Raw genomic sequence first — 17,574 nt, forward strand, 5'->3', positions numbered from 1 at the left:
CTGCTATCTTTATCTTGGCCAGGTCGCAGTTGTAAATGAGAACTTTTTCTCAACTAGCCTACCTGGTTAAATAAAGGTGAAATAAAATGTAAAAAATAAAAGTCACTAGCCTACAGTATCACATCTAGGCTGTACCACATCCTGCCGGGATTGGGAGTCCCATAGGGCGGTGCACAAGGCCGTCATTGTAAATAAGAATTTGTTCTTATTAACTGACTTGTCTAGTAATTAAAGGTTAAATAAAAATATAAAACACCATTTCTAAAAAAGTACAGTGTCTAAATCCGACAGAACAATCTATTTCATTGACTATAATTCCTGACTTTACTTTTTTATTCAAATAAAATAAAATAAAATAATAAAATATAATCTGTGCATGTGATTTGTAACAGGTTCCTTAAAGTGTTTTGAGGGCTGGAGAAAGCATGAAATCAATTGCTAGGCTGTATCACAACCTGCCTTGATTGGGAGTTCCATTGGGCAGCGCACAATTGGCCCAGCGTCGTCTGGGTTTGGCCGAGCTAGGCCGTCATTGTAAATAATCATTTGTTCTTAACTGACTTGCCTAGTTAAATAAAAATATATATATAATAAATAAATGCTACATGCTTCGTGTGTGTCCTTCACATTCATAAGGGACCTTTTCTCCAGAGTTAAGTGCTTCTACATTCTGATATAATTTATTTAGAGACCTCTTTATATATTCAAACGACCACCTTTGAGAAAAAATAAAACATATAAACACACACACCGCAGTCAAGAAAATGTAATAGTCCCCCATCCCAGTATCTTCCAAGTGATACCCTTCTCCCACACTCAAAATGATTTCCTCCCTTGGGATTTACGTCCCAAACATTTTGTCTAAAGACGTCTTTGTCTGCTAAGACCTCCACATGTTGTGTCCGTAGCCAAATAAACACAGCTGCCAATATCCCTAAGATCAGTTCTTCTAAGAGGACTTCTAGGACCAGTGTTTTTGACAGAGATGGAGTATGTATGACAGAGAAATGTTCAAAGAGCTTTGCTAAAATAAAATTGATTGAGAGTTGTTAATAACAAGTGTGTGTATGGCGTATATGGGAAAGTTTCCTAGTTTAACCACAGATTGAATTTATGCCTGACTGAGAGAGAGTTTGTGTGAGTGAGACATATTCCATGCTCTAAGCTGCAATGGCAAGAGTGAGTATGTGTGTGTGATCCTGAGTGGGTGTCATCACCACACACCAATTCCAGGCACCCAGGCTTAGTGGATTTTGCTCTTTTTCTTTTTTTCTTTCATTAGCAATTGGAACCTTATAATAGGAGGAGTTATGTTATTCTTTAGGAGCACTATGACAGAGGGAGTAGGCAGGACAACCTACCACTCCAGAGGGAAAAACTCACCATCCCCCCAGGCTAGCTCAAACTTTCTGGACCAGCCTCCATCCTACTGTGAGTGTGTGTGTGTGTGTCTGCACAGACATTCAGTAACCAGTTTGTGAGGCTAGAGAGAGACAGAGAGACCAGTACTAAGGAGAAGGCAGGAGAGTGAAGAGCATGCCACTATACAGGAGCCACAACTGAGACTGAGACATCGGCCCCCACAAGCCTCTGACAAGCACCAGCAGAAGAAGCAAACAACGTTGAGACGCACAGGCTGTCTTCACACATAGCTACAGGTGTGTACACACTTTTCTTTTCCTGTGGCCTATACTGTCCTGTGTGTCTTTTCTTAAACTTTGTTCAACAGATGCCTCAATGGCAAATTCCAGTTCCGGTATTGTTCAGACCAGAGATAGTTTGTAGATCGTATTTGTCATCGCCATGGGTACGTGGTTGTTTATTTTCTGTGATTACCAAATTGCGGTCTATTATATTTAAGTAGTTTATTTTGTAGAAATGTCATTACAAAGGGCTTGTACTTTAATAGAAGCCTCCCAGAACTGGCACCATTCACCACAATGAATTGTTCATTTATTTGTTGTAATACACTCGTGTGCTAATTTATTTTCTGTTTATTACCTCTTTAGTAGCTGCTGTTAAAGGTGTATTAACTGTTATCAATGGTTTATTAACTTACAAGCGTCAGCTATTAGACAGATACAAGGTAGGGGAAAAAAGACTGAGCAAACATCCCCCCTGGGCCTGCCAGTGAATGGACAGACACACTTGAGTCACAACAGAACAGCCAGTGACCCGCTGGCACTGGAGGGCATTTACCCCAAAGACTGGCACTGTCCTCTGCTAGCCTACTGTACTGTAGGACAGTCACCGCAAGTTTGACCTGTCTGGATGCAAACCGCCCCATTAATATTGATGAGCTATTGGTCTGGCTCTGCCTGAGTAGGAAAATGTACTTTGGATACTTTTTTTATAAGTCAATTAAAAATGTAATGCTCTGACTGTGGCTGACTTGATGAAGACCAGCAGGCCTAGGCTGTTAGCGACAGACACATATAGCAGTAATAACACACTATTAGATTAATAGTCCTGTGATTCTCATACTGAGCCTTTTGTGTAAACATTGTCACTTATCTGAGTCTGTAATTGGGGTTTGGGACTAACTTTTAAGAAGGGTCAATCACTGAAGCCAAATTATTGAGAGTGATTATGAATGAGTGTTTTTACTAAAAGAAGGAGAGAGACAGCTGATGGCTTATGCTCAAGAACAAGTCTCAAATTCTAATATCACTTTCAAAATCTCTCCTCCAACTTTCCTTAAAACTATTTTCCATCTGTTAGTCTGTATTTGGGTGTTTTTGATTTGATTTGTCTGAAAGCCTGACACAAAGGAAATGAATGGATTTCCAGTGCTGTACTGGTAATGACAAATAACTAAATCAATAGTACATACATGAAGAAAATGTATGTTGTCTACTGCCAAAGCCAGGCAGTAAAACAATGTTTCTCTCTCTTGACAGTGATAAAGGGAACAATTTTGTCACCACAGCCATTTTGGTTTAGGTAATACTGCCACCATCTTCCCATTAAGTATTGTTGGAACCTTCAATGCAGCTTAGAATATTTCATGAAAGACCGCAGGCAGAAATTATTGAGGGCCCCAACTGCTTTTTCCATTCAAGAGACAGTGAGTCCTTGCTTCCTCAGTATGTTTGAATCCAGGGGATTTGTTTTGATGGGTAGCCTATTGATGTGAAGTAGGTCATAATGTGCGCCTGTCAAAAGTGTTGGATGGTTGAGGGTTATTTAACCTTTTTGGCCCACATCCTCTGCATACGCCCTTCTAGTTGTAGTTTGGCTGAAGTGCAACATCAGTCTAACGTTTGGCCCGCTGTTAGCAATCTGAATGCCCGGAGGCAAGCCAAGCTATCTTTTGAAAAGGAGGGGTCTTTCACTTAACATGCATTTTTTAACAGCACCCCTCCCTGCTCTCCATTCTTTGTAAAGACCAATAAGTTAAAAATGTGAGCCTCTCCTCTTAAAATAGATTCCCAGAAAACATTACTCATAAACCAGGAGATTCATGTTCACAGTCTCACACATCCAGCTCTTTAATTCTGTACCAACTTCAGCCGATACCAAATGTCTCCATATTTAGGCCAGCCAGACGAAATAGGATGAGAGTAAAATGGGTCATTCTGAAACAATCATTGTCCTCCAACTGGTGCCAAAGAGGTGCACAGGTCTCTCCGAGACCTTAATATTTTATTTAGATTTGGGCCTACATGTTTGCCTTCCTTTAATGCCTAACAAAAATTCTCTACTTGGTTTTCAGACTTTTTTATGGAAGAGTACAGACCTTTTCGAACAGTATCCCTCCACATAATAATACAAATGTTTTCTTTAGCCCTTTTCTCAAATCTAAAGATACAACCTGGAAGCTTTTGGAGAAGCTTGATTAAGCAGGGGAGATGATAACAGGAGCTAACCAAACACGCTCAGTAGCATGAAGGAACACCCAAGAGTAAATGAACTGAAGCCAGAATTGGAGTTGTGATAACCTATTTCTGCATACTTGCACACACCACTGCTAAGAATTCAACCACATATTGCCCCGCTTTCCCGTCTGTGTTTTAGATGCAACAGTGACACAGCCGTCAGCTGTAGAGGAACGGAAGAAGAGAAGAGTAACCAAGAGACTGACCATGGGGCCCAGAGCTTTATGTCTGTTTGTCCTGCTTGGGCTGTCTGTCTGGGGCAGCAGTGAGGGCCTCAGATCCCCCATTCTGACCCGGAGACGGAGGGCCCCAGAGGACACAGGAGAACCACCCAAAAAGTGCTCGTACACCTTCCTGGTCCCTGAGCAGAAGATCACAGGGCCCATCTGCGCCAGCCGGGGCCTACACACGGACAAGGATCGCGTGACCCGCCTGGACGTGGCGGCAGTGAGGGACCTGCTCTCCAAACAGAGACGGGAGATGGACAACCTGAAGCTGGTGGTGGATGTGGACGGGAACATGGTGAACGAGATGAAGCTGCTGAGGAAGGAGAGCAGGAACATGAACTCCAGGGTGACCCAGCTTTACATGCAGCTGCTTCATGAGATCATCAGGAAGAGAGACAACTCTCTGGAGCTGGCTCAGCTGGAGGGACGCATTCTCAACGCCACAGCAGAGTCCCTACGTCTGGCCGCCCGCTACCGCGACCTGGAGGTCCGCTACGCCACGCTCTCTGCCATGGTCAACAACCAGTCGGTTCTGATTGGTGCCCTGGAGGAGCGCTGTTTACAGGTGTACGGCCGGCGGCAGGAGCAGCCTCCTCAGGGCCCACCGCTGGTACAGGTAGTGCCGGAGAACATACCGGTTAGCATCCCAAGGTTCACCAACGAGATCCAGAGGGACCATAGCCGGGCGTTCCCCAGAGACAGGGGCTCCCGAGTGGGGCCGGCACCCACAGGAGGCACCCTGGAGCTCCGGACGGCTCCGCAGGGCAACTTCAGCGCAGAGGGTGAGGGAACTGATTGATTGAGTCATTTAATAGGTTGGGTGGTTGGTGGGATGTCTGGGTGGGTGAGTGGGTGGTTGGTGCCAAGGGTAAAACAGGTATTTCTAAATTAACCTCACAACCTCAGACCAATGGGTGTATGAATGGAACAGCAGGTTCATTTTCTTCTTAGACTGAGTATTTATTATGAAACATTTGCATATCAGCTGGAACTAGGTTCAGCTGGAACTAGGTTTGGTGCTGCTCACCAGAAAAGACCTCGATGGAAATAAAAATGTGGTCTTGTCTAAAATCAGAAGAAAGAAAAGAGAAAGGAAAAGCCTGTGCGATTCTACTCATCAACCAAAATTCCTGACACATTTAGAATAATAAAGCATGTGTGATTTGAAGGCAGCTCTGTATGAAAGCAAACCCTCTCCAGGACTGCTCCCTCTCATGCTAAGCATGGACAGAAGCCAGGATGGAATGACATGGTTTCCTTCCCCTAACCACAAAGTAGCAGCACTTCTGGTTTACTTCACCACTGCTTGCTCAGGCTAATACAGACTAATACAGTAGCTACACTCCTCTATAAACTAGGAAAATATTCATCTCACATTAAACAATTTACCCACTGGGCAAAAACTGGTTCAATCAACATCGTTTCCACGTCATTTCAAGAAAAAAATTCAAGGTGATGTTGAATCAATGTGGAAAACTGATTGGATTTTCAAAAAGTCATCAACATAAAGGAACTTAGTCTTTTTTTCCACCCAAAGTTGAACCTAAATCCTGATTAAATGTTTTGAATGATTTCACGTTGAACTCACGTTAATTGACAACTCAACCAAATGTAAATCAGACCTAGACGTTAAAATGTGAGACCAGTGAGTCACTGTTTTTAACTGTCCACATCTTCTCTAAGACAAATGTATAACAAATGAACTGTAGTAAGAGGTAAACTAGAATAATAAACACACTCACTGGTTTAGCTGCCTACATCTGGTTGGTGATTAAAGGTCTGTAACAGATACATCCCTCCTTCACTCCCTCTGTTCCTTCATCTCTTCCCCATCCCTCCATCTCTTCCCCTTTCCTCCATCTCTGCCTCCATCTCTCCCTTCATCCCTCCATCCATCCTGCCCCAGGTCCTTTCAGGGACTGTCTTCAGGCGCAGGAGGCTGGCCATAGCACCAGCGGTATGTACCTGCTGAAACCTGACGAGGCAGAGAGGCCCATGCAGGTGTGGTGTGAGCAGGGCCTGGACAACGGAGGCTGGACTGTCATCCAGAGCAGGAGGGATGGCTCCGTCAACTTCTTCAGGAACTGGGACGCCTACAAGGTGACAATGACAAAGACACCTCTGCCTGTCCAATCTCTTCTTACAAAACCTTTAAGCCAGAGACAACAATGGTGCCATTAAATGACCTATCCAAAGGAACTCATCTGGTCTGGTGTCTCGGGATCCTTTCCAAGGCCTGGTCCCCTTGTGTTTTCACTTATAATATAATATAATGTGTGTTTCAGCGTATTCATGCTGAAGAAATTAAGTTTGAGATTGCCACTATGAAACATAGGAAGACCCAGCAGGAAGGTATGTTCCACCGCTCAATCTCCAACATTTACGTTCCAAACCACCACAGCTCTGCTAGCTACATCCATCTAGTACATCTTAAGGATGAACTGTATCTGCGTTGGCCTTGCTTCTTGCTTGAAGATTTGATTTTGTGTTCCATATAGCTCTGCCAGGCTAGCTAGCGTATGTTTAACTGGAACTTAATAACTCTCCTCGACATAGATGAGTGGTTGTGAATCAATCTCTCACCACCAATCCACCACATACTGTATAAACACGTACGCATGCATACACACGCGAACACACACATACACACACACACACACACACACACACACACACACACACACACACACACACACACACACACACACACACACACACACACACACACACACACACACACACACACACACACACACAGCTGTAGTGGAGCCCCAGGACAATCATAATACCCGGCTGGACTACTTAATTCGCAATCAGAAACCAAATCAGACCACAGCCATTTAGTGTTGAAGTGCTCTGAGGAGAACAGCCAGGTACAGATTGGTCATGGTTTTTCAGCACTCACAGGGGGGCCAGTGTCATCACCATTAGCAGAGATTCCAACTGTTGTTTGGGGTTGAAATATGAACAATGAAAGCCCCCATTTCTAAGATTGATGCTTATTATTTTCCAGTATGGATTCCACAATGTCTTTAGTTTCATCTGTATAGCCAATTTTAATTACAGTAGAGTAATTCAATGCGAATATCAAATGATTGTTTGTCTTATATATTATTATGTCCAAGGAAGATTAATACTAACTTGCAGGAGAATCAAAAAGTAAATTAAATGATTGGCCAAGATTACTTGTCTTGTCTTCCAAACGTACTTTTTGACAAAAGTTGATTTACATTATTCCTTATTTTAACATTCCTCTTTTTAAACCACTCTGACTACAAAACCAATGAATTTTTTTTTATCTCTGTCCCCTCCTTTCTCAGAATGGATTTGGCAACATAGACGGTGAGTACTGGCTGGGGTTGCTTGGGATCTACAACTTAGGGAAGCAGTCTGACTACAGACTTCTAGTGGAGCTAGAAGACTGGGTGGGGAAGAAGGTGTATGCTGAGTACAGCAGCTTTCACCTGGAGCCTGAGAGCGAGGGCTACCGCCTGAGGCTGGGCACCTATCAGGGAAATGCTGGTGACTCACTCAGCAGCCACAACGGCAAGCAGTTCACCACACTGGACCAAGACAAGGACGCCTTCTCAGGTGGGTCAATCGATCAAATGATACATTGTTGACTAAACACCTAAGACATCCAGTAGGTCCTTAAGAACGCATATGAGCCAAACTGAATGGGTATTTTTTAATGGACTATTTATATTCTCTCGATGCAGGTAACTGTGCACACTTCCATAAGGGAGGCTGGTGGTACAACTCCTGTGGCCAGGCCAATCTGAACGGTGTTTGGTACTCCGGTGGGGTCTATCGCAGCAAGTTTCAGGACGGAATCTTCTGGGCGGACTACGGCGGAGGATTCTACTCTATGAAGGGAGTCCGCATGATGGTCAGACCCATAGACTGAGACTAGAGAGAGAGAACCATGACCATCTTAACCCTCAACCAACACATGTACAGTACTGCCTATCTCAAACCCACTCACAGACATTGACTACAAACATTGTGTGACCTCATTGTGTGAGGTGGTATAGTATTTCACATGTGAAGCTAATTTGCAGGCAGACGACATGTTTTTCCTGCAGGCCTAGAGACCCTCAGCACTTCCTTTAGAAACTACTAATATCCAGGCATCACTGGCAGCACTAGAATTAGAGCAAGGAATACCAGACATATCAGTTACAATGGAGAAGAAATCAAAACAACTGACCCATGGTATGGCATTGATACTGTATATCCATTCTAGACACTAGAGGTAAAATGTTGCCTATTTTAGAGGTGTGTAAATATCTTTAGTTGTAATAACTTCTTAAGAAAGCATTCAATCTACTTTGTTCCAACTTCTCCATCTTCTGATGCTTTTATGATTTCTTTTTTTATATGTTTGAAATAAACCAGGCAAGGCCAAGGTGAAGCTGTAACTCATCCAACAGAAAACATTGGCTTTTCTATTCACTATAGTTGTGCATCATGCATCATGTATTGCGCTTTCACAGCTGACTTATGTACTCCAGGCTGTGTGGATGTTTTTCTAATTTTGCTGTTGATCAAATTTCAATACGAATCAGAGTCAAAACAAGTATTAATGGAAAAAAAGAAAAGGAATTATGGTTTGTTTTGTGTGGTTTTGGAGACTTAAAAAATGCAGACGAAGCAGAGAGTTAGTGAGAGGCATTGGAACAGCCAGCGAGAAACACATTGCTGAAAGCCATACAGGACCGAGAGAAGGGAAGAAGAGAAGGAGAGGGGGAGGAAAGGTTGGGGGAGAGGGAAAGAGAAAGAAAAGTGGGTGAGAGGGGGAGGGGGGAACTGGAATGGAATCTGTCCAAATTTCCAAGTGATCTTTTTTCCTTTACAGAGAAATGTACATTCTTTCCATACAAAAGTGCTTGGGCTATATGTTTTTGAATATATTTCATTGAAAAAGTCACGACTCCCTGTGGTCTGTAATCACCGGTAGAACAGGCTGTATCTGGAGGGAAACCGATCCCAGAAGAGGAGACCAGCGGGTTCCTCTGACTGATTGGCCTGCAACACACGGCACACTACATACACATCCATATCACAAAACTTGAAAGTCAATGGGAATTAATAAAAGGGACTGATTCATGACTGAAAAAAATGTATTATCATGAGTTTTGATGCTGCCTGAACAGCCCATTATCAGCCTGAAAACGTCATCCAAATGCCACTGGGTTGATGTTTTTCTCAATACATTGCAGTCATTGTGAAAACATGAGTGCCACAGGGTTGACAATTATGTCAATGCATTGCATTCAACGAAAAAGTTGAGTGTCACAGGGTTGTCGTTTATGTCAATACATTGGAGTCAATGGGGAAAGATAAGTGTCAACCAATTCAATCTGATGTCAATAAATTGCAGTCAATGGGAAAAGGTGAGTGTCACAGTATTGACACGTATGTCAAATCTAGCCATAACTCTAGCCCTCCACATCTTGGCTCGGAGATGTGGACAAGAAATTAGGGATAAGGTTATGGCGAGGGTTAGGGTTAGGGTTAGGGTTGAGGGTAGGTTTAGTATAAGATAGAGTTAGAGATGAAGCGAGGGTTAGGTTTAATGCTAGGTTAGGATTAGCTGGAGTTAGAAATTAAGCAAGGATTAGGGATAGGGTTAGGGCTAGGTTTATTATAAGCTAGAGTTAGAGATGAAGCAAGGGTTAGGGTTAGGGCTAGGTTTAGTATAAACTACAGTTAGAGATGAAGCAAGGGTTAGGGTTAGGGCTAGGTTTAGTATAAACTAGAGTTAGAGATGAAGCAACGGTTAGGGTTGAAGCTAGGTTTAGTATAAGGTAGAGTTAGAGATAAAGCGAGGGTTGGGTTTAGGGCTAGGTTTAGTATAAGCTAGATTTAGAGAAGAAGCGAGGGCTACGGTTAGGGTTAGGGCTAGGTTCAGTATAAACTAGAGTTAGACATGAAGCGAGGGTTAAGGCTAGGTTCAGTATAAGCTAGAGTTAGAGATGAAGAGAGGGTTAGGGCTAGGTTTAGTATAAGCTAGAGTTAGAGATGAAGCGAGGGTTAGGTTTAGAGCTATGTTTAGTATTAGCTGGAGTTAGAAATGAAGCGAGGATTAGGGATAGGGTTAGGGCTAGGTTTATTATAAGCTAGAGTTAGAGATGAAGCTAGGGTTAGGATTAGGGCTAGGTTTAGTATAAACTACAGTTAGAGATGAAGCGAGGGTTAGGGTTGAGGCTAGGTTTAGTATACTCTAGAGGTAGAGATGAAGCAAGGGTTATGGCTAGGTTTAGTATCAGCTAGAGTTAGAGATGAAGTAAGGGTTGAGGCTAGGTTTAGTATAAGCTAGAGTTAGAGATGAAGCAAGTTTTAGGGTTAGGGCTAGGTTTAGTATAAGCTAGAGTTAGAGATTAAGCGAGGGTTGGGATTAGGGCTAGGTTTGTATAAACTAGAGTTAGAGATGAAGCGAGGGTTAGGATTAGGGCTAGGGCTAGGTTTAGTATAAGCTAGAGTTAGAGATGAAGCGAGGGTTAGGGTCAGGGCTAGGTTTAGTATAAGCTAGAGTTAGAGATGAAGCGAGGGTTAGGTTTAGGGCTAGGTTTAGTATAAACTAGAGTTAGAGATGAAGCGAGGGTTAGGGTTAGGTCTAGGTTTTGTATAAGCTAGAGTTAGAGATGAAGCGAGGGTTATGGCTAGGTTTAGTATGAAATAGAATTAGAGATGAAGCGAGGGTTGAGGCTAGGTTTAGTATCACCTAGAGTTAGAGATGATGCGAGGGTTAGGATGGTTTAGTATATGCTAGAGTTAGAGATGAAGCGAGGGTTAGGTTTAGGGCTAGGTTTAGAATTTGCTGGCGTTAGAGATGAAGCGAGGGTTAGGGTTAGGGTAGGTTTAGTATAAGATAGTTAGAGATGAAGCGAGGGTTAGGGCTAGTTTAAGTATAAGCTAGAGTTAGAGATGAATCGAGGGTTAGGGCTAGGTTTAGTATATGCTAGAGTTAGAGATGAAGCGAGGGTTAGTGCTAGGTTCAGTATAAGCTAGAGTTAGAGATGAAGCGAGGGTTAGGGTTAGGGCTAGGTTTAGTATAAGATAGTTAGAGATGAAGCGAGGGTTAGGGCTAGATTAAGTTTAAACTAGAGTTAGAGATGAAGCGAGGGTTAGGGCTAGGTTTTGTATAAGATAGAGTTAGAGATGAAGCGAGGGTTAGGGCTAGGTTTAGTATGAAATAGAATTAGAGATGAAGCGAGGGTTGAGGCTAGGTTTAGTATCACCTAGAGTTAGAGATGATGCGAGGGTTAGGATGGTTTAGTATATGCTAGAGTTAGAGATGAAGCGAGGGTTAGGTTTAGGACTAGGTTTAGAATTTGCTGGCGTTAGAAATCAAGCGAGGATTAGGGATAGGGATAGGGCTAGGTTTAGTATGAAATAGAATTAGAGATGAAGCGAGGGTTGAGGCTAGGTTTAGTATCAGCTATAGTTAGAGATGAAGCGAGGGTTAGGGCTAGTTTAAGTATAAGCTAGAGTTAGAGATGAAGCGAGGGTTAGGGCTAGGTTTTGTATAAGCTATAGTTAGAGATGAAGCGAGGGTTAGGGCTAGGTTTAGTATGAAATAGAATTAGAGATGAAGCGAGGGTTGAGGCTAGGTTTAGTATCAGCTATAGTTAGAGATGAAGAGCAGGTTAGGGGTTAGGCTAGGTTTAGTATAAGCTAGAGTTAGAGATGAAGTGAGGGTTAGGTTTAATGCTAGGTTAGGATTAGCTGGAGTTAGAAATTAAGCAAGGATTAGGGATAGGGTTAGGGCTAGGTTTATTATAAGCTAGAGTTAGAGATGAAGCAAGGGTTAGGGTTAGGGCTAGGTTTAGTATAAACTAGAGTTAGAGATGAAGCAACGGTTAGGGTTGAAGCTAGGTTTAGTATAAGGTAGAGTTAGAGATGAAGCGAGCGTTAGGTTTAGGGCTAGGTTTAGTATAAACTAGATTTAGAGATGAAGCGAGGGCTACGGTTAGGGTTGGGGTTAGGGCTAGGTTCAGTATAAGCTAGAGTTAGAGATGAAGAGAGGGTTAGGGCTAGGTTCAGTATAAGCCAGAGTTAGAGATGAAAAGAGGGTTAGGTTTAGAGCTATGTTTAGTATTAGCTGGAGTTAGAAATGAAGCGAGGATTAGGGATAGGGTTAGGGCTAGGTTTATTATAAGCTAGAGTTAGAGATGAAGCTAGGGTTAGGATTAGGGCTAGGTTTAGTATAAACTACAGTTAGAGATGAAGCGAGGGTTAGGGTTGAGGCTAGGTTTAGTATACGCTAGAGGTAGAGATGAAGCAAGGGTTAGGGCTAGGTTTAGTATCAGCTAGAGCTAAAAATGAAGCGAGGGTTAGGGTTGAGGCTAGGTTTAGTAATAGCTAGAGTTAGAGATGAAGCAAGGGTTAAGATTAGGGCTACGTTTAGTATAAGATAGAGTTAGAGATGAAGCGAGGGTTACGGTTTTAGCGTTAGGTTTAGTATAAACTAGAGTTAGAGATGAAGCGAGGGTTAGGATTAGGGCTAGGTTTAGTATAGACTAGAGTTAGAGATGAAGCGAGGGTTAGGATTAGGTCTAGGTTTAGTATAAACTAGAGTTAGAGATAAAGCGAGGGTTAGGTTTAGGGCTAGGTTTAGTATACGCTAGAGTTAGAGATGAAGCGAGGGTTAGGATGAGGCTAGGTTTAGCATACGCTAGAGTTAGAGATGAAGCGAGGGTTAGTGTTAGGGCTACGTTTAGTATCAGCTAGAGTTAGAGATGAAGCGAGGGTTAGGGTTGAGACTAGGTTTAGCATGCGGTAGAGATGAAGCACGGATTAGGGCTAGGTTTAGTATCAGCTAGAGTTAGAGATGAATCGAGGGTTAGGGTTGAGGTTTACTAATAGCTAGAGATAGAGATGAAAGGAGGGTTAAGATTAGGGCTACGTTTAGTATAAACTAGAGTTAGACATGAAGCGAGGGTTAGGGCTAGGTTCAGTATAAGCTAGAGTTAGAGATGAAGCGAGGGTTAGGTTTAGAGCTATGTTTAGTATTAGCTGGAGTTAGAAATGAAGCGAGGATTAGGGATAGGGTTAGGGCTAGGTTTATTATAAGCTAGAGTTAGAGATGAAGCTAGGGTTAGGATTAGGGCTAGGTTTAGTATAAACTACAGTTAGAGATGAAGTGACGGTTAGGGTTGAGGCTAGGTTTAGTATGCGCTAGAGGTAGAGATGAAGCAAGGGTTAGGGCTCGGTTTAGTATCAGCTAAAGTTAGAGATGAAGCGAGGGTTAGCGTTGAGGCTAGGTTTAGTAAAAGCTAGAGTTAGAGATGAAGCAAGGGTTAAGATTAGGGCTACGTTTAATATAAACTAGAGTTAGAGATGAAGCGAGGGTTACGGTTATAGCGTTAGGTTTAGTATAAACTAGAGTTAGAGATGAAGCGAGGGTTAGGATTAGGGCTAGGTTTAGTATAAACTAGAGTTAGAGATAAAGCGAGGGTTAGGTTTAGGGCTAGGTTTAGTATACGCTAGAGTTAGAGATGAAGCGAGGGTTAGGATGAGGCTAGGTTTAGCATACGCTAGAGTTAGAGATGATGCAAGGGTTAGGATGAGGCTAGGTTTAGCATACGCTAGAGTTAGAGATGAAGCGAGGGTTAGTGTTAGGGCTACGTTTAGTATCACCTAGAGTTAGAGATGAAGCGAGGGTTAGGATGAGGCTATTTTTAGCATACGCTAGAGTTAGAGATGAAGTGAGGGTTACGGTTAGGGTTAGGTTTAGTATAAGATAGAGATGAAGCGAGGGTTACGGTTAGGGCCTCAACCCTTGACATAACCCTAGCCTTCATCCAATGAACAATTACTACATCCCCTCACTATATGACAGAAAAGTAGGCCCCACTTGAAGCCCGACCTTGAGTTAATGTGCTTTCGAAGCTACAAACAAAATGTACTCATGGGATCGTTCAACAGACACTCCCAATGAATGCAAGCCTACATCTGACCAGTTGAAATGAACTCTTCACAGTGAAAACTTGGTCTCACATAGAACAAGGCTGTTCTTCTATAGAAAGGCAGTACCTACAGCCCTCACATAACGCCATGACGCCCCTACGATTGAGCTACCTAACCGTCTTTGCACACAACCAATCGTGACCTTATAGAGATGCCCTGTGTTTAGGTTCAGCTTCCTGTGGCAACAGGAAGTGTCTTAATTAATCCTCAACATGGTCCTTTATTCTCTTCCTGCAGTTACACAAAAACACTGTCTTCCATCCTCTAGAACGTTCTATTCTTAATGTAAAGATTTGCATTGTTAAAGAAGGTCCATAGGGGCCATACATTAAATTTCAGATTTTACAGAAAGTGACCTAATTGGGGTCATATGTGCGGTTTCAAAGGTTTAAAAGGTTTAATCTTCCCAAATTGTAGATAATTTGTGACCGCGGAACCCGGGCCTATGAACTTTGAAGTTAATAGACCCAAAAGCATTTTTGACCTTCATTGAACACAATGGTCTTGCAGTTCTAGAAACTAAGAGCCTTGCTATAAATTCTTGAATTAATTCTTATTCACTTGAAACTGTCTGTATATGCCTGCAAGTCTGTCTGCATGTCTGTGGTTGTTTGTTGGAGTATGTCTGACTGTTTGTGGGAGTGAGGGAGAGAGAGAGAGATGAGAGCAGGGGGAGGCAGAGAAAGAAGGAGGAGAGTGAATGGAGGGGGTAGGAGAGAGAGAAAAGGGGGAGAGTGAGGAAGGGGGAAAGAGGGGGGAGAGAGAGAGAGGGGTGAAGGAGGGATGGGGAGGGAGAGGAGGGAGAGAGAGAGGGGATAGAGAGAGTAGAGGAGGGGGAGTCAGGGAAAGAAGGAGGTAGAGAGAATGTAGGGGGGAAGGAGAGAGAGAAGGGGGAGAGTGAGGGAAGGGGAGAGAGAGGGGGAGAGGGTGAAGGAGGGACTAGGAGAGAGGAAGGAGAGAGGAGGGAGAGGGAGATGAGAGGAGGTGTAGGAAGGTAAAGAAGGGGGAGAGAGCGATGGAGAGAGAGAGAGAGAGAGACAGAGAAGCTGAAAGAGGGGGAAAGGGGGTGAAACAAAGAGAATGAGGGGGATAAAGAAGAGAGTGAGAGAGAGACAGACAGACAAGAGATCAACCCTGTGACACTAATCTTTTCCAATTGACTCCAATGTATTGAGAAATACATCAACCCTGTGACACTCATCTTTTCCCAATAACTGCAATGTATTGAGAAAAACGTCAACCCTGAGACACACATATTTTCCCATTGATTGCATTGTATTAAGAAAAACATCAGCTACTGTGACATTTTACCTTTTTGCTAAAACATGTCAGGATGACATTTTCCTATGATATCACGTTGGTCTCAAGAATCATTGATACATAGTATATATAACTACTATACACCACAGCCAGAGACTAAACAGCACACGCCCAATCATCAGGGTTTAATATAAAAGTGACATAAAGAAACCAGTTGGAATAAACCAAACATAACTCTTTTTACTGTTTTACGGGCTTGTTTTTAAAACTGAGCTAATTAAACATGTTCACACACACTAACTATTACAACAATTACTGAGACCTTAAAAGCCTATTGGAACAGTTGACTTTGTACACTTTGCTTGTAATGGGCAAAATTTAACAATTCAGCAGCTTAACTAGGGTGATAACTAGGGAGAGGACGGCTAAGAGAGGTCATCCAAGGTCATTCTCTTTATGTGAGAAAAGGAAAGATGTCAGAGGTCTATATGTATAAGCCGATTGAGAATTAATATGATCTAGTGTACATTCATTAGTATGAGACTTTCTGTCCCTCAACTGATTTGCATGGCTTGAGTCTTTTTGTGGGCCGTGTGCTATGTTATGGTACAGTGGGGAAGAGAGAAAGAGTTTTCCACCGGAGGCCTGAGGTACATTCTTTACAGATTCTCTAATATTTGCATTGGATGGCGCTGGGGCCTCTCTTAAAGGTGTGTAACTATGTATGAAGGAGGGTGGTGGAGAGAGATGGACTGACCACATAGAGCTCTTTCTGCAGCTGTTAAAATGCTCAGATTCCCCTGCCTACACTACTATTAAAATCACTGTGTTCCATGTGTGTTTGTTTGTTTGTCTGTGTGTGTGTGTGTGTGTGTGTGTGTGTGTGTGTGTGTGTGTGTGTGTGTGTGTGTGTGTGTGTGTGTGTGTGTGTGTGTGTGTGTGTGTGTGTGTGTGTGTGTGTGTGTGTGTGTGTGTGTGTGTGTGTGTGTGCGTGCGTGCGTGCGTGTGTGTGTATGCTCACGTCCGCCATTTATGTAAAACACACGCAGTGGATCCACCCTGAGACTTCCCGTCACTCTGTCTGCACTATAAACCCTCAAACTTTACATAGTCAGTTAGCCACACACCTGCCGCCCTCCGACAAGAGAGCCACCAATGCAGGAGCTGGAAGGGAGAAGGTGAGATCTTTGGCCCCAGTGAGGAGACCACACTCAGGCACTGGCCACAGCCTGGCTCTGGGGACGGCTGGTGGTCCTCTGTGGGATCATCAGGGGTGAAAGGAGTCTTTGACCACCATGACGGTGCTAAACTCGGAAGACTTTCGGAAAAAATGTGTGGAACCTTCAACCACCAGGTTCCTGGTGACGACAATTGCTCAGAGAGACATACACTCTTGGGAATCTCTATAGAGGTCCATTTATCTATGCCTACCAACGCAGTCCTCAAACGTGTCACAACACAACCACAACCAGCTAATGATATTAACCAGGGATGCAAATCCATACAGATGGGAAGAAAATAACCCTGAATAAAAATAGAACCATTTAGCTAATAGAGCTCATGTCTGTCTGGAGTCTGAACTGAGCCAGTTGAGATAAGTAACTCCTCCACTAAGACATAACGTTTTTAGATTGATAGTCAACCAGTGAGAGCTGTAAAGTCTCACTGGATCAAAGGCAGCTGGAGGAATTTGCCTCCCTCATTCAAATAACTCTAAAACGTGGTATGATATTTCAGTGAGACGTGAAACACAGAAGCCTTTGCAAAGGCTTAATGAAATTTATTTTAATAGCACACAAGAGCAAATCTGAGCACAGAAAACGAATCCAGGGATAACAAATAAAAGCGAGACTTGAGCCATGAAAAGAGCTGTATTCAATCTTAAAACCAGTTTCGGCTGCAGTTTAGCAGGTATTTAGTCTATTCGATGTCTATCAGCTGTCCTTCAGAGGATATCAGTTGTCAGCAAGAGCTTTCCACAGTCCCCATGTCCTTAAACATAGGTATTGTGTTTGCTCCCTCATCAACCAAAGTGTGGCATGCATTTGTAGATGATTCTAGATTCTAGATAGATAAATAATTTTTCTCTCTTTTTGCCAATCCCACCCACCCACCAAACCATTACTTTTTTGGAGCCAGCTTTGTCACTTGGGAGTGGCTTATGTGTCTGCCTGCTCCAAATGTGACTACTTAATGTGTGACATAATAGGAAGGACTCAAATTTGGGGCAATAT

At 43.0% G+C, this 17,574-nt stretch overlaps 1 protein-coding gene across 1 annotated transcript; it reads left to right on the forward strand.

The window, feature by feature from the left end:
* Positions 1-1,315: 1,315 nt before the first annotated feature.
* On the forward strand, positions 1,316-9,249 carry LOC109875170 (angiopoietin-related protein 1-like). The gene is made up of 5 exons (XM_020467392.2): positions 1,316-1,658; positions 4,018-4,887; positions 6,012-6,205; positions 7,426-7,696; positions 7,825-9,249. The coding sequence occupies exons 2-5, from the start codon at positions 4,086-4,088 to the stop codon at positions 8,010-8,012; spliced, it is 1,455 nt and encodes a 484-aa protein (XP_020322981.1). The 5' UTR covers positions 1,316-1,658; positions 4,018-4,085; the 3' UTR covers positions 8,013-9,249.
* The last annotated feature ends 8,325 nt before the right edge of the window (positions 9,250-17,574 follow it).

Source organism: Oncorhynchus kisutch, linkage group LG30, assembly GCF_002021735.2.
Source record: "Oncorhynchus kisutch isolate 150728-3 linkage group LG30, Okis_V2, whole genome shotgun sequence".
Taxonomy (NCBI): domain Eukaryota; kingdom Metazoa; phylum Chordata; class Actinopteri; order Salmoniformes; family Salmonidae; genus Oncorhynchus; species Oncorhynchus kisutch.